General features: G+C 32.1%; 1 protein-coding gene across 3 annotated transcripts in view; it reads right to left on the minus strand.

Annotated features, from left to right (window-relative positions):
- Positions 1-19,753, minus strand: part of DPYD (dihydropyrimidine dehydrogenase) — a 903,050-nt gene that overhangs the window by 651,850 nt on the left and 231,447 nt on the right. The window contains exons 5-6 of one of the 3 annotated variants that reach the window (XR_001004797.1): positions 8,603-8,764; positions 7,916-8,018 (exon numbers count right to left, since the gene is read on the minus strand). Coding sequence is in view for 2 of the 3 variants with exons in the window: in XM_011969335.1 (XP_011824725.1) it covers positions 7,980-8,018; positions 8,603-8,764 (201 nt within the window). In the remaining variant the exon portion in view is untranslated. Of the gene's footprint in view, positions 1-6,860; positions 8,019-8,602; positions 8,765-19,753 lie in introns of those variants that run through there. The other 2 variants (XM_011969335.1, XM_011969334.1) reach the window with 2 other exon arrangements.

A 19,753-nucleotide genomic window follows, 5' to 3' on the forward strand; every position in this document is an offset into this window, starting at 1 on the left:
AAAGGTATTTATATTTCCTTTTCAGTTCACCTCTTATTTTTTTTTTCTACTTTCATTAAATTTTATTTATCATTGTTATTTGGAGATAAATGGGTGGCTTTAAATGTTAACTTAAAGCATCATGCCTTTTACAAGTGATTCATGTTGATACAATAATATTGCTTTATACTACTCTATATTATCATTCATCAAATATTTTTATGAAAGTATATGTTTTTAAGTTGTTGAATCTTAAACCAATGAATCTTTTAAAACTGTAAATTGCCCATGAAATTGTATATATTTACATTTATTTTTAAAAACTAACCTAGAAAAAACTAACAGCAAATAATTTTAACCATGCAATTTTGGTAAAATTTAAAGTTATTGCCCCCAAATCACTGTAGCTTATTTTTAAGCTCTGAATATCAAGATATAGTTTTAAAGCAAACTAAAATATTGTGATGAAAATCATCTAGCAATTCATCTGGCCCCATAGTTTTATTATAAGTCATTGTGCCAGTAAGGACTATTTTAACAGGTTTCTAAAGATTTCTGGAGAAGAATGTCAGATATTTAGTGAATTATATCAAGACATTATTCTTTTCTATTAATCACTTCATTAAGAGAAAAAGGAGAGACACAAATCAAGTCTTGAAAGTTGTTACTTGTATTTGCATTCCAGACAGACACATTTTACCCAGGTAAAAAATACTTATTTTATTAGTGCTTAATGCATACTTTTCATCTATATCTTACTTCCCTCAGAAATAATTCACCTTTGTGTTTGAGGGTTGGGTGTGGGTGAAAAACATTCATAAATAATTGATAGAAGCAGTATAGAGAAATCTATATTAAAGCTATTTTAAATAGAAGTAGTATAGAGAAATCTCATTTAAAGTGATAAAACTTTGGGATAATAGGGCAAGTGTGACATACAATCAATCTAACAAACTATAGTCTAATCTATATCCTATTTATAAATGACCTGCAAAAAGTTATTAGCTATATATATTAGTAATTTTTCATTAGCATGATAATTTATCTTGGTTTTAGATTACAAACACGAACTGATAGATTTTATTGATCAGTTTGTCAAACTGTATCATAAATGTGCCAGGTTTATTCCTAAATTTACTTGTATACCACCTTTCATAAAATCACACTTAGGCATTCCAAAATAAAATAAAACTGCAGATAAACACTTTACGCTTCAAAGTCCCTCATCACACAGACCTCCCTATTTATTTATTTATTTATTTATTTATTTATTTATTTATTGAGATGGAGTCTCACTCTCTCGCCAGGCTGGTGTGTAGTGGTGGGATCTCGGCTCACTACAACCTCTGCCTTCCGGGTTCAAGTGATTCTCCTGCCTCAGTCTCGTGAGTAGCTGAGACTACAGGTGCACACCACCATGGCTGGCTAATTTTTTATTTTTTTATTTTTATTTTTTTTAGTAGAGATAGAGTTTCACCATGTTGGCCAGGATGGTCTTGATCTGACCTTGTGATCTCCCTGCCTCGGCCTCCCAAAGTGTTGGGATTACAGGCATGACCCACCACGCCTGGCCTGCATAGATCCCTTTTAAGGCCTTGTATTTACATTTTTCAGTAGTGCTATAATGTAATTTCTAAAGAAGGAACCCAACATTTTGTTATCTGAAGCACCATAAAACTTAGATTCACACCTGGCTACAGAAGTTAAAAAAATAAAGAACAACAACAAAAAAAAACACTACTAGACCATATGTGTTGGTCTTACCCAACGTATTTCAATGTAGTTGCTTCATATCTAACAGAAAAACAAGGACTTGTGAGGTATGGTGACTAAGTATATCTGGCTAGCCTAGGAGATGCAACCGTCGCCTTACAGCTAGAAAACCAGGGTTTAGTTGATGGGTGCAGCACAGCAACATGGCACAAGTATACATATGTAACAAACCTGCACGTTATGCACATGTACCCTAGAACTTAAAGTATAATAATAAAAAAAAAAAAAAAAAAAGAAAACCAGGGTTTACAGTGAGGCTCTGCCTTTGACTAGTAACATTATCTGGGGCAAGTTAGAGTTTGCGAAATAATGAAAATTAAACCACTAGCCTTGTATTCTAGATTTGCCTCTCACTAGATGTGAGGTTGTGGAAGTTAATTAATTTCATGGAGCTTTCTGTTACTCATATGTAAAATGGAAATAACAACATTACTTTGGAGAGTTATTTTGAGGATTAGTCAAGCTCTAAATAAAGTACTTAACATTGTGCAGGACACTGGGAGTTTATTTAACATTAGCTGTGATTTTGTAATCACTTCGATTCTTAGTTTCCTTATGTCCAAAATGGAAAAAACATTACCTGGTTTGCATGTCCTCAAGCACTGTTTGTCAGCATTTTAGAGTGAGATATTACAAAAATGTACTGAAGCACTATGCAAATACAGTATAACTGCATTTTCTCCCTGCCTGATACTTTCATTTGCACTAAGGTCTAATCACCTCCTAAACCATGTGACAAAAATTAATGAAAATTGGACTATAATGTAAACCAATGTAAACATATATGTCTTATTGCATTTACCACATTATTTCAATTGTTGGCTTTGATTACTTCCTGAGAAACTACAATGTTTCCTAGGACTTGTAGTAAAGAAGCAGTCTACAACAACACATAGTGCTGATTGATGCCCAATCAATGTTAGTTTGATTAACTGAATCCTTACCTAGTAGGCTCTTATTACACTGGATATTCACATAAGCCAGTTTGCCTGGGGTGGTCTTAGTTTACTCCTGCTGTACTGGACTGATTATTAATAATGTCCTGATCATTCTCTAACCTATCTCGGTCATTTGATCATCTTACTTATAAAGCAACCAACATAATACACAGCTAGAGTATTTCCAAACTCACTTTTCAGTTTATGCACAAATACTCATCTTTTTAGTGATTGTTTTAATATGGGGCTTGCACTTAATATTTCCGTCTCCACTCTTCTATTTGATAGACGAAATTTATCACAGAAATACATTATTTCAGAGCAGACCTGCAATACTCTATTGTTCATTAGAATACATATTTCTATATTCTCCTCAAATACAGTTGTAGAACACAAAAGTTTAAGAATTTCAGTGACTTCCATATCCAAGGTGAAGATATGGTAGAAGTAATATTTGCTGTACTAAAACAATCATATACTAATTTGAGTGAACAAGTTCCTTCTCCATTCCCAATTCTTCAAAACTATTATCGGGTTTAAACAAAACATAAATGTTGATGTAATTTAAATAATTGTTAAACGTTCTTTAATACAGCCTCATAACACTTGACATTTTTATTGTATTAGTGTATATTTACTGGACTAATTTAACTTGAACTGTATCTACCCTTGATAAAATATAGAAATAAATGTTTACAGTCCCTTAGAATATATAGTATATTATTTCTTTAACCCTTAAGAAATATCCCATCTTCATGTTATTAAAGCATAAGAATAGTTCACAAAATTATAAAAATGGTAAATCAAGAATAAAACACCCCATCATATATAAAAACATAAAACTGTAGCAATTAATACATTTTGCATCAGTGAATGGATGCATAAATAGATCAATGTAAAAAAAAAACCAAAGAGCTCCGAACCCTGTCAAAAAAAAAACAAAAGCAGACAAATTCTCACATATTATCTTACCATGTAAAATAAGAGTTACTACAAATCAGTCTGGAAACAATAAACTACACAATAAATGGAACCGAGTTAACTGGCTTTCTGTAGAGAATCTAGGATGAGTGTGTTATATCAATAGATCCCTCCATCACCACATATATCACACAATGTTCAAAGAATAATTTTTTTAAAAAAGATGAGGAAGATGAATTGTCAATAAACAGACGAGAAAGTTTCTAAACTTCCACATTCATTTGAGAATTCCACATTATTTGTGGAACTATAATTTCTTAGGAAACATAAAACATAGAGCAGATTCATCAATTAATCAGAGTACTTGACTTGGGAAGAGAATATCATGGCCTTTAGTATTTTATCTATAATATATGTTCAATCCAAAGCAAATAAAACAAAGTACATTTTATCAATTACATGAAAAAAATTCTTCAATTTTTTATTTTTTATTTTTAGTTATTATTAATACATTCTAGTTGCAAACGTGTATGGTGTACATGTGAAATTTTGATAGATGCATACAATGTGTAATGATCAAGTCAGGGTAACTGGGATAGCCAACACTTCAAGCATTTGTCATTTCTTTGTGTTAATGAAAAATCCAATTTAATTCCAGATAGTTAATAGGTACAAAAATACACTTAGATAGAATAAGATCTACTGTTCAGTAGCACAATAGTATAACTGTAATCATTTATTGTATATTTCAAAGTAATTATTGCATTACTGCAAATAGTATATGCTGATACGACAAGTATTGAGTAAAGTCAAATGAGAGGTGATAGTTTAGAAACCTGTTGAGAGACAAAAGGTAAAATAAAAAAAATTTTTTTTAATGTAAAAAAGGAAAATCTAAAGATAACTCTTTTCTGAATGAGTCACCTGATTTCATCTAGAATTGCATGTCAGTTCCATTCTCTTTTTTGGCTTAAAAAAGCAGAAATTTCTTACATTTAAAAATATTTCAATAGTTTTGGGGGAACAGGTGATTTTTTGTTACATTGATAAGCTCTTTAGTAGTGATTTCTGAGAATTTGGTGCACCCATCACCCAAGTAGTGTACACTGTACCCAATGTGTAGTCTCATCCCTCATCCTGCCACCCACCATTTCTCTTCCCCCTAAGTCCACAAAGTCTATTGTATCATTCTTATGCTTTTGTGTCCTCACAAGTTAGCTTCCACTTATGAGTGAGAACATATGATGTTTGGCTTCCATTCCTGAGTTAATTCACTTAGAAAAATGGTCTCCAACTCCATCTAGGTTGCAGCAAATGCCATTATTTTGTTCCTTTTTATGGCTGAGTAGTATTCCATGGTGTGTGTGTGTGTGTGTGTATAACATTTTCATTATCCAGTCATTGACTGATGTGTATTTGGGCTGGTTTCACATTTTTGCAATTGTGAATTGTGCTGCTATAAATGTGTGATCAAGTATTGTTTTCATATAATGACCCAGTAGTATGACTGCTGGATCAAATGGTAGATCAACTTTTAGTTCTTTAAGAAATTTCCACACTGTTTTCCATAGTGGTTATACTAGTTTGCATTCCCACCAGCAGTGTGAAAGTGTTCCCTTTTCAACACATCCATGCCAACATCTATTTTTTTTGTTGTTTTTAAATTATGACCGTTCTTACAGGAGGTGGTATTGCATTCTGGTTTTAATTTGTATTTCCCTGATGATTGGTGATGTTGAGTATTTTTTCACATTTTTGGTGGCCATTTGGATATCTTCTTCTGAAAATTCTCTATTCATGTCCTTAGCCTACTTTTTGATGGGATTTTTTTTTTCTTGTGATTTGTTTGAGTTTCTTGTAGATTCTGGATATTAGTACAATAAAAGTATAAAAGCTAAATAAAAGTGCTAAGAGGTATATACCATAAAAAGGTATATTTCATAGATATTAGAAAAATCTTAAAAAATGTTTTTGTGAAATAAATTATATATTTAGATGCCAATATCATAATCCAGTATATTGCTAAAAATTCAGTATTGACGTGGTAATTTTAAGTATAAATTTTCCAGCTCTCATTCATTTTGACACAGAAATTCTGGAAAATTAGAATTTTTTAATTTTAGTATTTCTAAATTGCCTCCATAACTTTTTAATCAGCAGAAGAGAACTGATTGACATGCAGCTAAATTTCTATGTAAAATTTTTTTTTCAAACTTTAGACAATGGGTAGAAAGATGCATTCTGATTTCCTTCTGCTTTTCCAACAATTCATTAATTAAGCTTCAGAGGCAATGAGAGTCTAGGTGGTCTATTCAATGTAAATAATATATGATTCTTTCAAAATTCCAATAAATACACACATTTCAAAATAAAATTGTCAAGGGTTATATTTGTACAGAGAAGTTTAAAAACCATCATGAGATTGATAAAATCTATACCAAACTATTATTTCCAAGTTATTTTATTGAAACAATGTTATGATAGGATTAAAATATTACTAGGGAAAAAAAGTGCCTCCTAGAGTGAGTCACAATCACCCCAGTGGCCTGTTTATTGCATGAACACACCAGTGTGTGAAGGAAGGTCGCTTTTTTCACACTGCAAATGTGGAAACAGCAAAAAGTTGAATAGTAATGACAAAACAGGATCCACAAAAAAACCCGCAAAGAGAAAAAAAAAAAAAAAAAGCAGCTGGCCTCCTGATTCTATGGCAGGCTACATGCATCATGTGACGTATTCATTTTCCTCCAAATCACGTGCTCATGTTCAGCTGGAGAAGAATAAGGTAGGTACCTAACCAATAATGACAGACTACTGAGTTGGTATTTTAAAAATCATTTATAAAGTCACAGGAAAAACAATTTTGAAAAATACCATACTGTTGTAATCTGCTTTCCTAACCTTTGTTTAATTTGGTTGAAAAAACAGATTTGTATTTCTTTAAAGGTCAAAAATCAATCATTGTTTTATCAAACAATCAAAACATAAAATTATTTGCATTATGTTGTACTTCAACTTAAATACTCATGTCAATAGTTTAGTAGTTTGAAATAACATTGTGCACTTTGTACTTTTTTCCATGAATATTAGTGAAAAAGGAGTTACTCGTGTTGTTATTTTTTTACCTTCCTAACAACTTTGAGAGTTGGATAAATTTAAGTAAACCACACACTGACCTAGGGAATACAGGACTTTCTAAAACCAGGCACCCTAATCAGCCAACCCCAAAAGAAGGACAAAAAGCTTTTCTCAGTAGTTCCCACAAGGACATTTTTTATTTATAATTTGATACTGAAATCACAGTTATACAAAGTATAACTGGAATTAAATAGGCAGACACATTCCTATTCTAAATTCCTTGATGCACTTAAAATGCATCTATCGCAGTCCTAATCTGTGCATAACTCTTCATTAGATGATACTTATGGCAAGACCTAAGTAGGACCACTCTCAAATTTTACTTAGTTTCTAATAAATTCTGTACTGAGGGCACATATTTCTGTCTTAAATAGACTCCGCTCTGGGAATGAGTGGTAGAACCAAGCAAGGGTTCCCAGAGGGATAGTGTTCCCAGAGAAAAGAATTAAAACCATGTGGGAGGTTCCAGAGGAATGGAATAATGTTTCTCTCTCTCTCCCTCTCACTCACTCTCTCTCACACACACACACACATACACATCCTTCTCATGACCAGATCAATGACAAACTAATGATATCATTTTAATTCATTTTGTTTTAAAATGCTGTGATAGTTGATGACCGTTCACTTACTGCATCCTGTGAAAGCTTGCCCCTGCCCTGGTTTAATGAAGAGGGAATGGGTCCCCAAAGAAAGATCAGGAGGAATTCAAGTGAATCTTCTCCATCAACTAAGGATTTTCACAGGTTGTAAAGATTATACTTCGTACAGGTCAGGTAAGCCTAATGCAATCGTGAATTTGGTAAGAAAAAAAATTAAATCCCAGAATTTATTGCAACAATTCACAACCTCGAATTGTTTCTATTTTCTTATTCCCAGGAGCTCTTCTTTAGAATTAACCTGTCAGAAAGCACGAAGGGAACAACCCTGATTTATTACTAAAAGCAAAGTGAGACTTAAGCTTGAGGAATATTATGGGAAGGGTCCTAAAATAAAAGAACACATTGTGTTTACGTTGACAAAACCAGATCGGTAAGTCATTAACTAAAAATCTAGTGTTGACAGGCATTTAATTTGACTTTCTAGCCAACTACTCCCCAAAGATTATAAAGTCTTACAATATCCTTCATATAAGCTGATCATTTAAATGATACATGGGAATTAACCTGCTTGTTGACTCCAAATAGGAGACCTCAGAGAGCCCAAGAGTGTCTGAAGAATCAAAGCCCTTTACAAATGATTCATTAAAGAGAAAGCCAGGATCAAAGTCTATGGGATAAATAGAAAAAAAGTGCTTTCATTTTATTTCATTATACATTTTTTGTCCAAATAAACGACCTGCTTCCAATCTATAAGTTCACAAAATCTAATGACATTATTAACGTTGCTTAATAACATTACTCAGTTTCAGGGTTTCTGAAAATTCTCTAACCTTTATTTCCCAAAGAATGCAACAAAATATGCTGTATTTCAAGCTTTAAGGAGATTAAGGTGAGTTTTGGGGAAAATAATCCATTAAGGAAGATAGCCTTTTCATAAGAGGGTCTCCTTGCCATACTTCCATATAAAGTTAATGAATAAGTTCTATTTTCGGATCATTTAATTTATATAATTTCACTGAAAGTATTTTAATAACCTGCTGGGATTGCAACTAATTTGACATATGGTTTTATAAACTTAATTTTTGTAGTCAAGCTGCTAACAAAAATAAAGTTCATTGTACAAAACATACTTGAGCTGTGTGTCACACTAAAAATGTTGGGTATCAACAGAGCACCAAGGATTAAAGTTATTTTAAGATACTTGTGCATGATGATGGTAGTGGGGGGATGTCATGTCTATATCATACATACCTCAGTAGCAAACTGCTGCAATCCACCAATATTAATGGGTCCCTCTTCAGTGGCATATAAATTGCATCCACCTACACAAAGATCAGAGGTTGGACACACCATTCCACAAGTCAGACCAAGTGGGTTGTCAGAAAAAATCATCTTAGCAGCTCCATAATAGTTCTGCAAAATTGATACAAAATAAAATTTTACTACTTAAAAATATACTTTAAACAGCCAAATTATGACAAACATTATTTCTTTTACTAGGTAATCAAATCAAAGAGAATGACGTGTATAAGATGCATAGGTTTCACTACCACTATCAGGAACCATCAGTTAAAACTTAGCAGAGTATTTGACACATAGGAATATTCAAAGCACAGTACGCTGATAAATGAATAATCAATTTTGGAAAACTGAAGTTTAAAATACAAATGTTCTGTAAATAGTTTACATTTATAAGTCATCTAACTGTATTTTGTCACAAATTATTCATTTCATTTTTTAACAAATGTAAATTAGATGGGATTGTTTGAAGAAATTCAAAACCTAAACTTTAAAACAACAACAAAAATAGCTGTACTCAGGTTATCCTCCATTTAACTAAATTAAAAGTAGCCAGAGCTTTCATTATTTTTGGAACATATTATTTCCTGAAAAAAGAATGAATAATAAGCTGAATATCTGAGAGAATGTTTTCCTGTAATCAAAAGGAAGAATTGCATCTGACCAGTACTCTTGAAAACTATCAAGTACATCAAAAACAAGAAAAGTCTGGCAAATTTTAACAGACAAGAGAAGCCTAAGGACATACGACAAATAAATGTATAGCGGTGATTTTTATGATATCCTGGAACAGAAAAAAATGTAAAAATTAAGAAAATCTGAATAAACTAGGAACTTTAGCTAATAATCATGGATCAATATTATTTCATTAATTGCAACAAATGTACCACGCTAATGCAGGGTGTTAATAATAGGGGTAATTATGAGTGCATATGGAAACTCTCTGTACTACTGTCACAATTTTTCCATAAATCTAAAACTGTTCTAAAATACATTTTAAGAATAGAGTTGATAGAATACACTGAAAAATATACACATAATGCATTTATTTCTCCTTTGGCTTTTATTTATAATAATTTTGAAGGTCTTTCAAAGCATAGACATTGCTTCCATGAAAAGCCTCAGACATAAGTACAAATTCCTTGTGATTACAGAATACTGATGATAACAAAAAGCAACAATGACATTTACTATTTAATGACTCTTTAATATATCCCCAGCACTTTTTAAAAAGACTTTTATTTACTCTTATCTCCAATTATTTTATTTACTGTTATCATCTCTCACTATATAGGATGACCATTGCTTGATCAAAAATTCCTAGATGCAAGAAGAGACAGGACCAAATGCCTGATAATAATAAGAAAACAATAAATAAAAGAAGCAAACTCCTAGGTAACCCAGAAATTTAAGTCAGAAAAAAAAGACTTCTAAAAATAACCTTGATGAAAATTCAGGAAAAGAAAAGACCAAAAAAAAAAAAAAATGAAACAATTAAAAATAGCACCAGAATACTGGAATCTGTTTGAAAAGAATCAAACTGATATTTTAGAACTAAATAAACTTTTTAAAATAACAGCTAATGCACAGCTTTCACAGCATTTGTGGTGGTTTAACAGTATTTGTGTTGTTCAGTGTACCTTCAGCAATGAACAGTTACGTCTGCCATGTAAGAACGGTTCTTCTACATATATTTTCTTAATATATAGTAAGAATGTGGTATGAAATTAAATTCATGAGTAATAAAACTGAAATATAAAGGGTAAATAATTAGCAAGCAAAGGATCATAAAGCAGATAAGTGGCAGAGGCAGGATTTATACTAAAGCATACTGTTCATGGTGCAATAGATTACAGAATCTAGTTAAAGTGATCTTATTCAGCTATGGTCCATATCTTGATGTACACACACACACACACACACACACACACATTCATACACATACAAAAGTTCTTTTCAATATAAGTTGGAGGACACATAGCTAGTCCATTAGATTCATTACACTTTATATGAAGTAGTTTTTATTACATAGTTCTTTTAGTTGTGGTCTTTCCATCAGTTCAATGAAAAGTTTAATAAGTTAAAAGTCTATTTCTTTTAATCAAGAGATTAGGATCTGTTTCTTCCCCCAGATTAGATCATATTTATCACTGTGTTTGTCAGTCTTTGGTAGCGTCTCTAAAAGAAGTTAATAATAAATCATTAAGCTGTCAAAGTATAATATCCAAAAGTCAACACAGAAATATCTTATACACACAGAAGAAAAATGTGTGAAAGATTATATTTACCTCATCAACAAATAAAGAATAAAGATAGTAAAATCTGAGTCAAGGGCATTTGAGGCTGCCATGGCTTAACTGGTGAATTCTATAAAACACATGATAATAATTTATGCTAATTTCTCACAAATACTTCTAGAACATACAAGAGGGATTTACTCAGGAATGCAAGGTTGGTTTACATCAAAATACACTATATCAGTAGAATAAAAGACAAAAAAAATCACACAATCATATTAAAAGATGCAGAAAGGGCACTTGACAAATTCAACATCCCTCATGACAAAAGCTCTCAACCAACTACAAATAGAAAGAAACTTCTTCATCTTAATAAAAGGCCTCTACAAAAACCCACAGTTAACATCTCACTTTACAGTGAAAACTGAATGCTTTCCTCCAAGATCAAGACAAGAACGTTTACTGCATTGGTCAAGGAGTCAAAGTTCCCCAGAGACCCAGAACGAATAAGATGTATGTGGGATATGTGTGTGTGTGTGTGTATACGTGTGTGTGTGTGTGTGTGTGTGTGTGTGTGTGTGTGTGTGTGTATAAAATAGGAGATTTATTATAGGAAACTGGTACACAATTAGGAACCTGCAAATTTCCAAGATCTGCAATTTCAGTCTGCCAGCTGGAGACACAGAAGAGTGAATGTTTTAGTTCAAGTCTCAGTTGGAAGGTCTGAGAACCAGTTAAGTTTTAATTTTAGTTCTAGTCCAAGAGTAGGGGAGAAAGCCAATGTTTCACTTAAAAGGTAGTCAGACAGGAAGAATTCTGTATTTTTCAGGACACAGCTAGCCTTTTTGTTTTATTCAGTCCTTTAACTGATTAGATAAGGCTCACCCACACTTGGGAGGGCTATCTGCTTTACTAACCTGATTTAAATGTCAGTCTAATTCAAAAACACTCTCACAGAAACATCCAGGATAAAATTTCACCAAAATACTTGGGCACACAAAGGTTCAATCAATCAGACACCTAAAATCAGCCATCACACTAACTTTTACAACTTCTATTCACCATAGCACTTGAAATGTTTACTACATAATTAGGCATAAAAGGAAGGAGGAAGTGACAGAGTGGGGAGGGATGGAGACTGAGAAGAAGAGAGAGGGAGGGAGGGAGGGAAGAAGGAAGGGAAGAAGGGAGGGAGGGAAAGAGAGAGAAAGAGAAAGACTGATTGAGAGAGAGAGAGAGAGAAGTTATCCAGATTGGAAAGGGAAAAACTATTTCTATTTCCATGTAAAATGATCTTATATATACAAAACCCTAACTAATCCACTAAAATACTATGAGAAGTAATAAAAGTACAGCAAACTTACAGGATACAAGATTAAGATGCAAATTAATTGTATTTCAATATGTTAGTAAGGAACAAATGAAAAATAAATTAAGACAATTCCATTTACAACAGCAACAAACAAAATAAATTATTCAGAACTGTATGTATTAAAAACTGTTCAGTTTGTGTCCTTTGTAGGGACATGGATGCAGCTGGAAACCATCATTCTTAGCAAACTATCACAAGAACAGAAAACCAAACACCGCATGTTCTCACTCATAGGTGGGAACTGAACAATGAGATCACTTGGACTCAGGAAGGGGAACATCACACACCGGGGCCTATCATGGGGAGGGGGGAGGGGGAGGGATTGCATTGGGAGTTATACCTGATGTAAATGACGAGTTGATGGGTGCAGCACACCAACATGGCACAAGTATACATATGTAACAAACCTGCACGTTATGCACATGTACCCTACAACTTAAAGTATAATAATAATAAATAAATTTTAAAAAGAAAAAAAAAACTGTAAGAAGTATCAAATTTATACTCTAAAAATTACAGAAAATTGTTGAAAGGAACTAAATAATATCTAAATAAATGAAAATACATCCCATGATCATGAGCCAAAAGATGAATTACTGGGATGGTTATACTATCCAAATTTATCTAAAATTTCAATACAATCCCTACTAAAATCCCTGCTGATTTTGCAAAAATTGACAAGCTGATCTTAAAATTCGTATGAAAATCCAAAGGATCCAGACTAGCTAAACTGAAAAATAAGAATGAAGCTAGAGGACTAACACTTCCTGATTTCAAAAATTACTGCAAAACTAACATAACCAAGATAGTATGGTACTGACATGAGGATAAACATGTAGATCAATGTGATATAAGTATGAGTCCAGACAAAAGCCTTCACATTTATGTTCAATTAATTTTTGAAAAGGGATATAAGACAATTCATGGGAAAGAATATTCATTTCAAGAAATGGTGCTGGAATATCTGAATATCCACATGCAAAAGAATGAAGCTTGATCTTATCTCACACTAAATACAAAAATGAACTAAAAGTAAATAATAGATCTGGGGGTCTGAGAGGGAATGGACAATAACTGCTAATAAGTATGGAGGGTTTTTTTAGGGGTGATAAAATTGTTCTCAAATTGACTGTGGTGATGGTTGAAACTGCAAACGTACTAGACATCAGTGAATTATTAATTTCACTTACATGAACATGTATATGGGAAGTGAATATATCTCCTAAAAGCTGTTATGCTTTAAATCATGCATTTAAAGGAGGGGAATTATGTACTCAATTTAATAAAGGAATAATTGCATAAAATAGCTAGATTATATACAAAACTGGGCAATGATCTGTAGGGCAATAAAACATAACTTTTGGAGTCATTTTTCTTCTGAACAGAAATTGCATCTCTACTTGACACAAATCTACTAGTTAACATGTATATTCATAGGTTGAATTTTTAACAAAGAATAGAGAAGTGAGCCAATGGTTCTTTCTGCTAGAAAACTAAATAGTACTTAGTTGTTCCCTTGTATTTAAACAATACTTCAGTATGATAATAAAAAGACACAGTCATCTCTTTGACGTTACTTTCTGGTTTTGGATAATTTTACTTAATAATAATGAAAATGAGCAATTACTAACTTAGAATTAATCAGTCTATTCCCAAGCAAACATACTTAGTTCCTGCTGAAGCCCACTGATCTCTTCACTTAGTAAAAGCAACTGAGCAGGTCATCACTGTTAGAAATAATCTCAAAGTCACTTTCAGTATTCTTTCCTCCTCTTACATGACACAGAAACACTTAATGTGATTCATTAATAAATATTTGTTGACTGCCTCCATGACTCAAAATTTCCATTGTATAATTAGAAGAGTCTTTGTAATATAAAAACAGTATAATGCAAAAAAAAAAAAAAAGTGATCTGCAATTGGTAGACCACTTTTAAGGATACTTAGGATAAAGAAGCACAGAAAAAAAACATAATCCAATTAAACACCTAAGTATCTTTCCACAAGAATATTGTTTCATGAGCCCCAAATTGGTTTCAAGATTGCACACAAAACAATATCACAAGATGAAAAAGAGACACATTTGAAAAATTGCAACAAATAAAATATTTAAAATTATACTTATGGCTCATGATTTTTCTGTATCTGTCAAACTACGAGTGCCAGATCTACTACTGCCATGAAATTGTCTAATAATTTTTAACACTCTCATGACTCTTAAGTGTAACCTTTTCACCAAAATAAAATTTGTAGGAGGTTAAAAAATTGTTTTAAGTTAGTAAGGATTTATTGAATGTCTTCTAAATATAAAGCATTATGTATATGTTTTTTTTTTGAAAAAACAAGTATATGCTTCCTGATATCAAGATGCTTTAGCATCAGAGTAAGAAGTCGTTTCAGCTAAGATGTCCAGCATCAGCTTTAAGTGGGTGACAGTCACAATGATTCTGCATGTGACTTGTCTAAGATAAGAGAGAATCATAGCCACATCATTCTTGATTGATATGAGTAAATATTCAAGAAAGTTCACAATAGGGCTTGGTGTAATGACTTGGCAATTTGGTTGAGGTAATTCATTCACTTGGGAAAGATTATTAGAAGATGTATTTGAAAAATATGCACGAACTAAATTATGGAGGATTCTGACTGGCAAGCTGAGGGATTAGTATTTAATTAAAGCTTTTTAATAGAAGGGTTCCAGTATTAAGAAACTAACTAGGAAAAATATTGAATAGATGATGTGGAAATTCTCAGAAAGGAAGGGGAAAGGTAGGGAGCCCGAGAGAGGTTACACAACGATGCCCAGAAAGAGGAAAGCATAGGCATGTATCATAGAACAAAGAAGTATGATTTTGAAAATGGGTTGAACCAACATTAAGCAACGATTCAGAAGTCACCTTTGCAATCTTTCTATTACAAATAACTTTGAAGAAATGGTAGATCACTCCATTGTTTAGGGATCTTAGTACTGAGAGCCAAAGACACTTAGAAACCTATTAGAAGGGGAACACCTCCTCAACTCTTCCCACAGAGAATGTCAAGATCAATATCAATTTTTTTCTCTCATAGCAAGTGGGAAGATTTCTTGAGCCCTCCTTCTACATGAGAGGTTTGATTTCTATTCTGTGAGCTCTTCATTCTTTTTAAAAGTAAAGGCTAGAAAATTTAAATTTAGAAGGGTACTTTATAGACACCCCAGCAGTCTCCTTCTAGAAAATATACACTACTTCAACTGGTTCATGTTATTCAATCAGTTACAAGCATTTCAGTGTTCCATCATGTGAAGAAAAATGTACAGGGCTATGTCAGGAGGGATACAAAATACATACCTGATTTTTTTGTGCATAGAGATATTTTATGTACAAAACATTAGGACTTTCAATCCTTCTAACAAACATCTAAAGACAAAAATAATATTTGAAATGTTTGTTGTTTTCAAATAAACACATTAGGCATTGATTGTTCTTTGGCCCACTAATTTACCCACAATTTGCAGGTGTTGAATTTTCTATTAGTACTTGAGGTTTTTAAAGCATGTTCATAAGCACAACACGTGCCATTTAGGTGAGTTAATTTTAAAATAATTTAACTTCTATACTTTGCTTTTTATTTTAAAATTACAGCATGAAACTGCATTAGTGTCATTCCTCCACAATTTAATGATTTCTAAAGTCATTATCAAGAAATGGAAAACTCACAAGCCGCTACCCTGTCATATGGTATAACTAATTTAACAAATAGTCCTATCATATTCAAGTCTTCATATCACTACAAGATTATCAATACAGCTGGTGGATTTATTTTAAAGTGTTCTTCCTTCTTCCAATGACAGTTTTCACAGATGGAAGCACCCTTCCAAGATAAACTCCAATCTGCTGCATTTAAAAAAATACTTGGGCTAAACTTCAAGAAGTTTGCATGTGTGAGAAGGGTGAATTAACATTACTTTTATTTCTGGCTCAAGCTGTAATGGTGAATGTACTGATGTACATTAATTGAATAGAAAATGTCTCTAGCACCACACACAGAAAGTACATGCACACAGAACATTCTTTCTGTCAAGCTATCACCTTCCCTCAATGAACAACCTGTGGGTCCTCAGATATTTGGCAAAGGAGAATGTAGATGTATCATGAACAGAACACATGAAAATTCCTGCCCTCATCATACTCATACTCTTATAGAAAAAAAAAAATGGAGATAGACGAATAGGTTTGACTAGCTTTATTCTGAAAAATTCTTTTCATATCTTAGATATACTACATTTTAGATCAGTTTTATACAATATGATTCATTTTTAGAACTATACATTTAGTTCAGCGAGCCTCGTTTAAGCCTATACATGTAAGGAAATTAACAATCATTCTTATAGAAGATAAAGTTTTTATTGATCCTGAGACATTTAACTGGAACAAAAACACAGGCACATACAAGCGAGCAGGCGCGCGCACACACACACGAACTTTGCAATCATCAACTGAATTTGAATTCTGCTTATACTATGCACAAGCAATACGACTGGGGAAATGTCATATCTCTAAGTCTCAGTTTCATCACTTGAGACATGAAGATCAAAATTCTTTGTCAGGCATATTTATATTATGCATATATTTTTTTAACTTTGCATGGATAAGATGCCTATTCCATTACTACTATAGAATAGATTCAATGAACTTACGTCCCCACTCTATCCCTTTAGGCTTTCTGTTCCTAAAAAGATTTTGTTAAATGTTAATACTGTGAGTTTAAGATTTTAGTATTTATTAAATAAAACTCGTGTTCAGAAGTAGAATAAGAAATATAGAAAGAAAGAAGCAACAAAGTATGTAGAGAAAATCACCAATCTACCAAACCATAAAAAATCAATGACATAGGGGCATATAAATGGTGATGTAATTTTTTATATAGAACCTATATAAATTTTAAGTCACTTCTATTACTCCTATTTTCTGCAACCTATCCTCCCTGCTTTATTTAATGAACTTGCGAACTTACAATTTTCCCCATGAGTTAGTAAAAATAACTGAGTCTATGTGTGCACATGTATTCAATTCATTATTCATCAAATATGTGAAAGCGGTTTTGGTAAGCACTAGATAGGAATGAAGAATCAATATTGTTGCCTCTATATTGTTCCAGCTAAATGAAATAAAACTTTCATCTGTATCAAAACCCATTCTTTTCATACTTTATATCAGGTAACATTTCTTTTAAAGACCTTTATCAATACTTCAGCTTTTTTCCAATTGGAAGCATAATGCCAGAAAGCACTTCGTACAACAGAATTTTGATGATTGTGTTTGTTAATATATATTCGTGATAGCCTTATATTTTTTATGACATGTCTTATTTTTTGTTTTATTAAGGTCAGAGATCATATCTAATCAATCCCTTTTGGCTGTAAGCATGTAGTCAACTACATATATAATACTAGAAACTGAACTACTGATTACTACTTATCGTCGTCTGTTTAGACAGAGTCTGGCTCTGTCACCCAGGCTGGAGTGCAGTGGCGAGATCTTGGCTCACTGCAACCTCCACCTCCCAGGTCTAAGTGATTCTACTGCCTCAACCTCCCGAGTAGCTGGGACTACAGGCATGCACCATCACGCCTGGCTAATTTTTGTATTTTTTAAAGTAAAGATGGGATTTTGCCATGCTGGCCAGGCTGATCTTGAACTGCTGACCACAGGCAATGCAGCCACTTCAGCCTCCCAAAGTGATGGGATTACACGCATTAGTCACTGTGCCTGGCCTACTTATCTTTTAATATTGAAAATGAACATCTCTATAAAAGGCAAAAATAAGAAAGTGCTTTACAGTTTTTCAATTACCAATTAAAATTAAGTAACATGAATATATGTTCTAAAATTATAAAAGTCCCACTTTATCCAGGGAAAATAATTATAAATGCAATAAATTTTATAAGAAATTTAGAGACTTAAGATTTTCATTTCCAGTAAGTTATTAAGAAATTTGAAGAGAGAAATAAAAAGATGAAATATTGTTTTATTTAGTGTAGCAGAGTTTGTATAATTTGCTTCAAAGAGATAGGATACTTTTCTACATCTAAACACTAATACAAATACAAAAACAAAGATGTCAAAGCTAGTCATCATTAGAGTTGAAAAAAGCATTGAGCATTGAAAGAATTCTACAATTTCATTTATGAATATTACACAGCTTGCAAGCAAATGAGAATGTTTACGTTTGAGAAATTATTGAACGGTAAAGATTATTATTCAAAGACTCTCCCATGTTAATGTAAAATATATATATATTCAAACATATATAACTTACATATAAAATGCCAAAAACTTTTTATTTAATGATTATTTATGCCATGCCAAAAGACACATGATTATTTATGCCATTAAATCTAGACTGTAATATCACACCATTTGTTCGATACAAAAAATGTCAGACTATAAAGTGAGAGTTTGTTTTTTTTTTTTTTAATTTATTTATTATTATTATACTTTAAGTTGTAGAGTACATGTGCATAACGTGCAGGTTTGAGAGTTTGTTCTTTATTGATAAGAATATGAGTAATTCCTTAATTGACAGACTGCTGTGATGCATAGTACAGTGTGTTAATTATTTCTACAGTGGACATAAAAAGGTTTTTCAAAAAAGTCTCCATTCTAAGTACATTAATTTAAACCTATTAATAGCTTCAAAATATAATTAATATCGATTCTAATAATTTACTTTAAAAATTTTAATTTTTCAAAGTAGTTTTCAAAAATACTAAACCCAAATTTCTTTAACACGAAGTCTATTACATTATACTTTTTACCCAAGATTCAAGATGTTAATAGCACTTATAAAATTCAGTCATGATAGCAGATGTTCCAGCCTTTTATATTTTAATAATAGCTCATAATCTGCATATTTGTTAATATCGATAGTATAGCGTAATACAAAGGCACACTGAACAAGAAATCTAGAAAATTCAGTTATACTATCAAGCAGCTGTGTGATTAGCTTTGCTGGGTTTCAAATTTCTATACAATGAGATGCCTAGTTCAATTACATTTTCTTTTGGTCAATATTCTGTTACACTGATTTTTACTTACTAATATTAAAAAATACCCAAACTAGTATCCTATGTGTTTCTTTATACAGAATTTTCCCTGTCTTAATATTGTAAAAGAAAACAGTTGTGATTCCAATTTAATTTACATATATTTATTTAGTTTTTATGTCATTAGTGTGTTTAAAAATAATTTAAATTTTATCAAATATTTACAAAAGCATATGTTTAAATTTGTCTATACTACACACAACTACAAACAATATGTTACTTGTTTCATATAAAATTGGCTTAAGATGTATAATGAAAATCCTTTCCCATTTATACTAACATAACTCTTGGATCTTAAGTTGTTTACATTTTGTAACTTACAATTGACTAACATTTGCTTTGAGCTACAGGCTTTTCAAATCTGAATTTCCTCTATTAAAGCAAAAGTGAATAAAATCAGTGACCAT

Source organism: Mandrillus leucophaeus, unplaced genomic scaffold (genome assembly GCF_000951045.1).
Source record: "Mandrillus leucophaeus isolate KB7577 unplaced genomic scaffold, Mleu.le_1.0 Scaffold884, whole genome shotgun sequence".
Lineage (NCBI taxonomy): Eukaryota > Metazoa > Chordata > Mammalia > Primates > Cercopithecidae > Mandrillus > Mandrillus leucophaeus.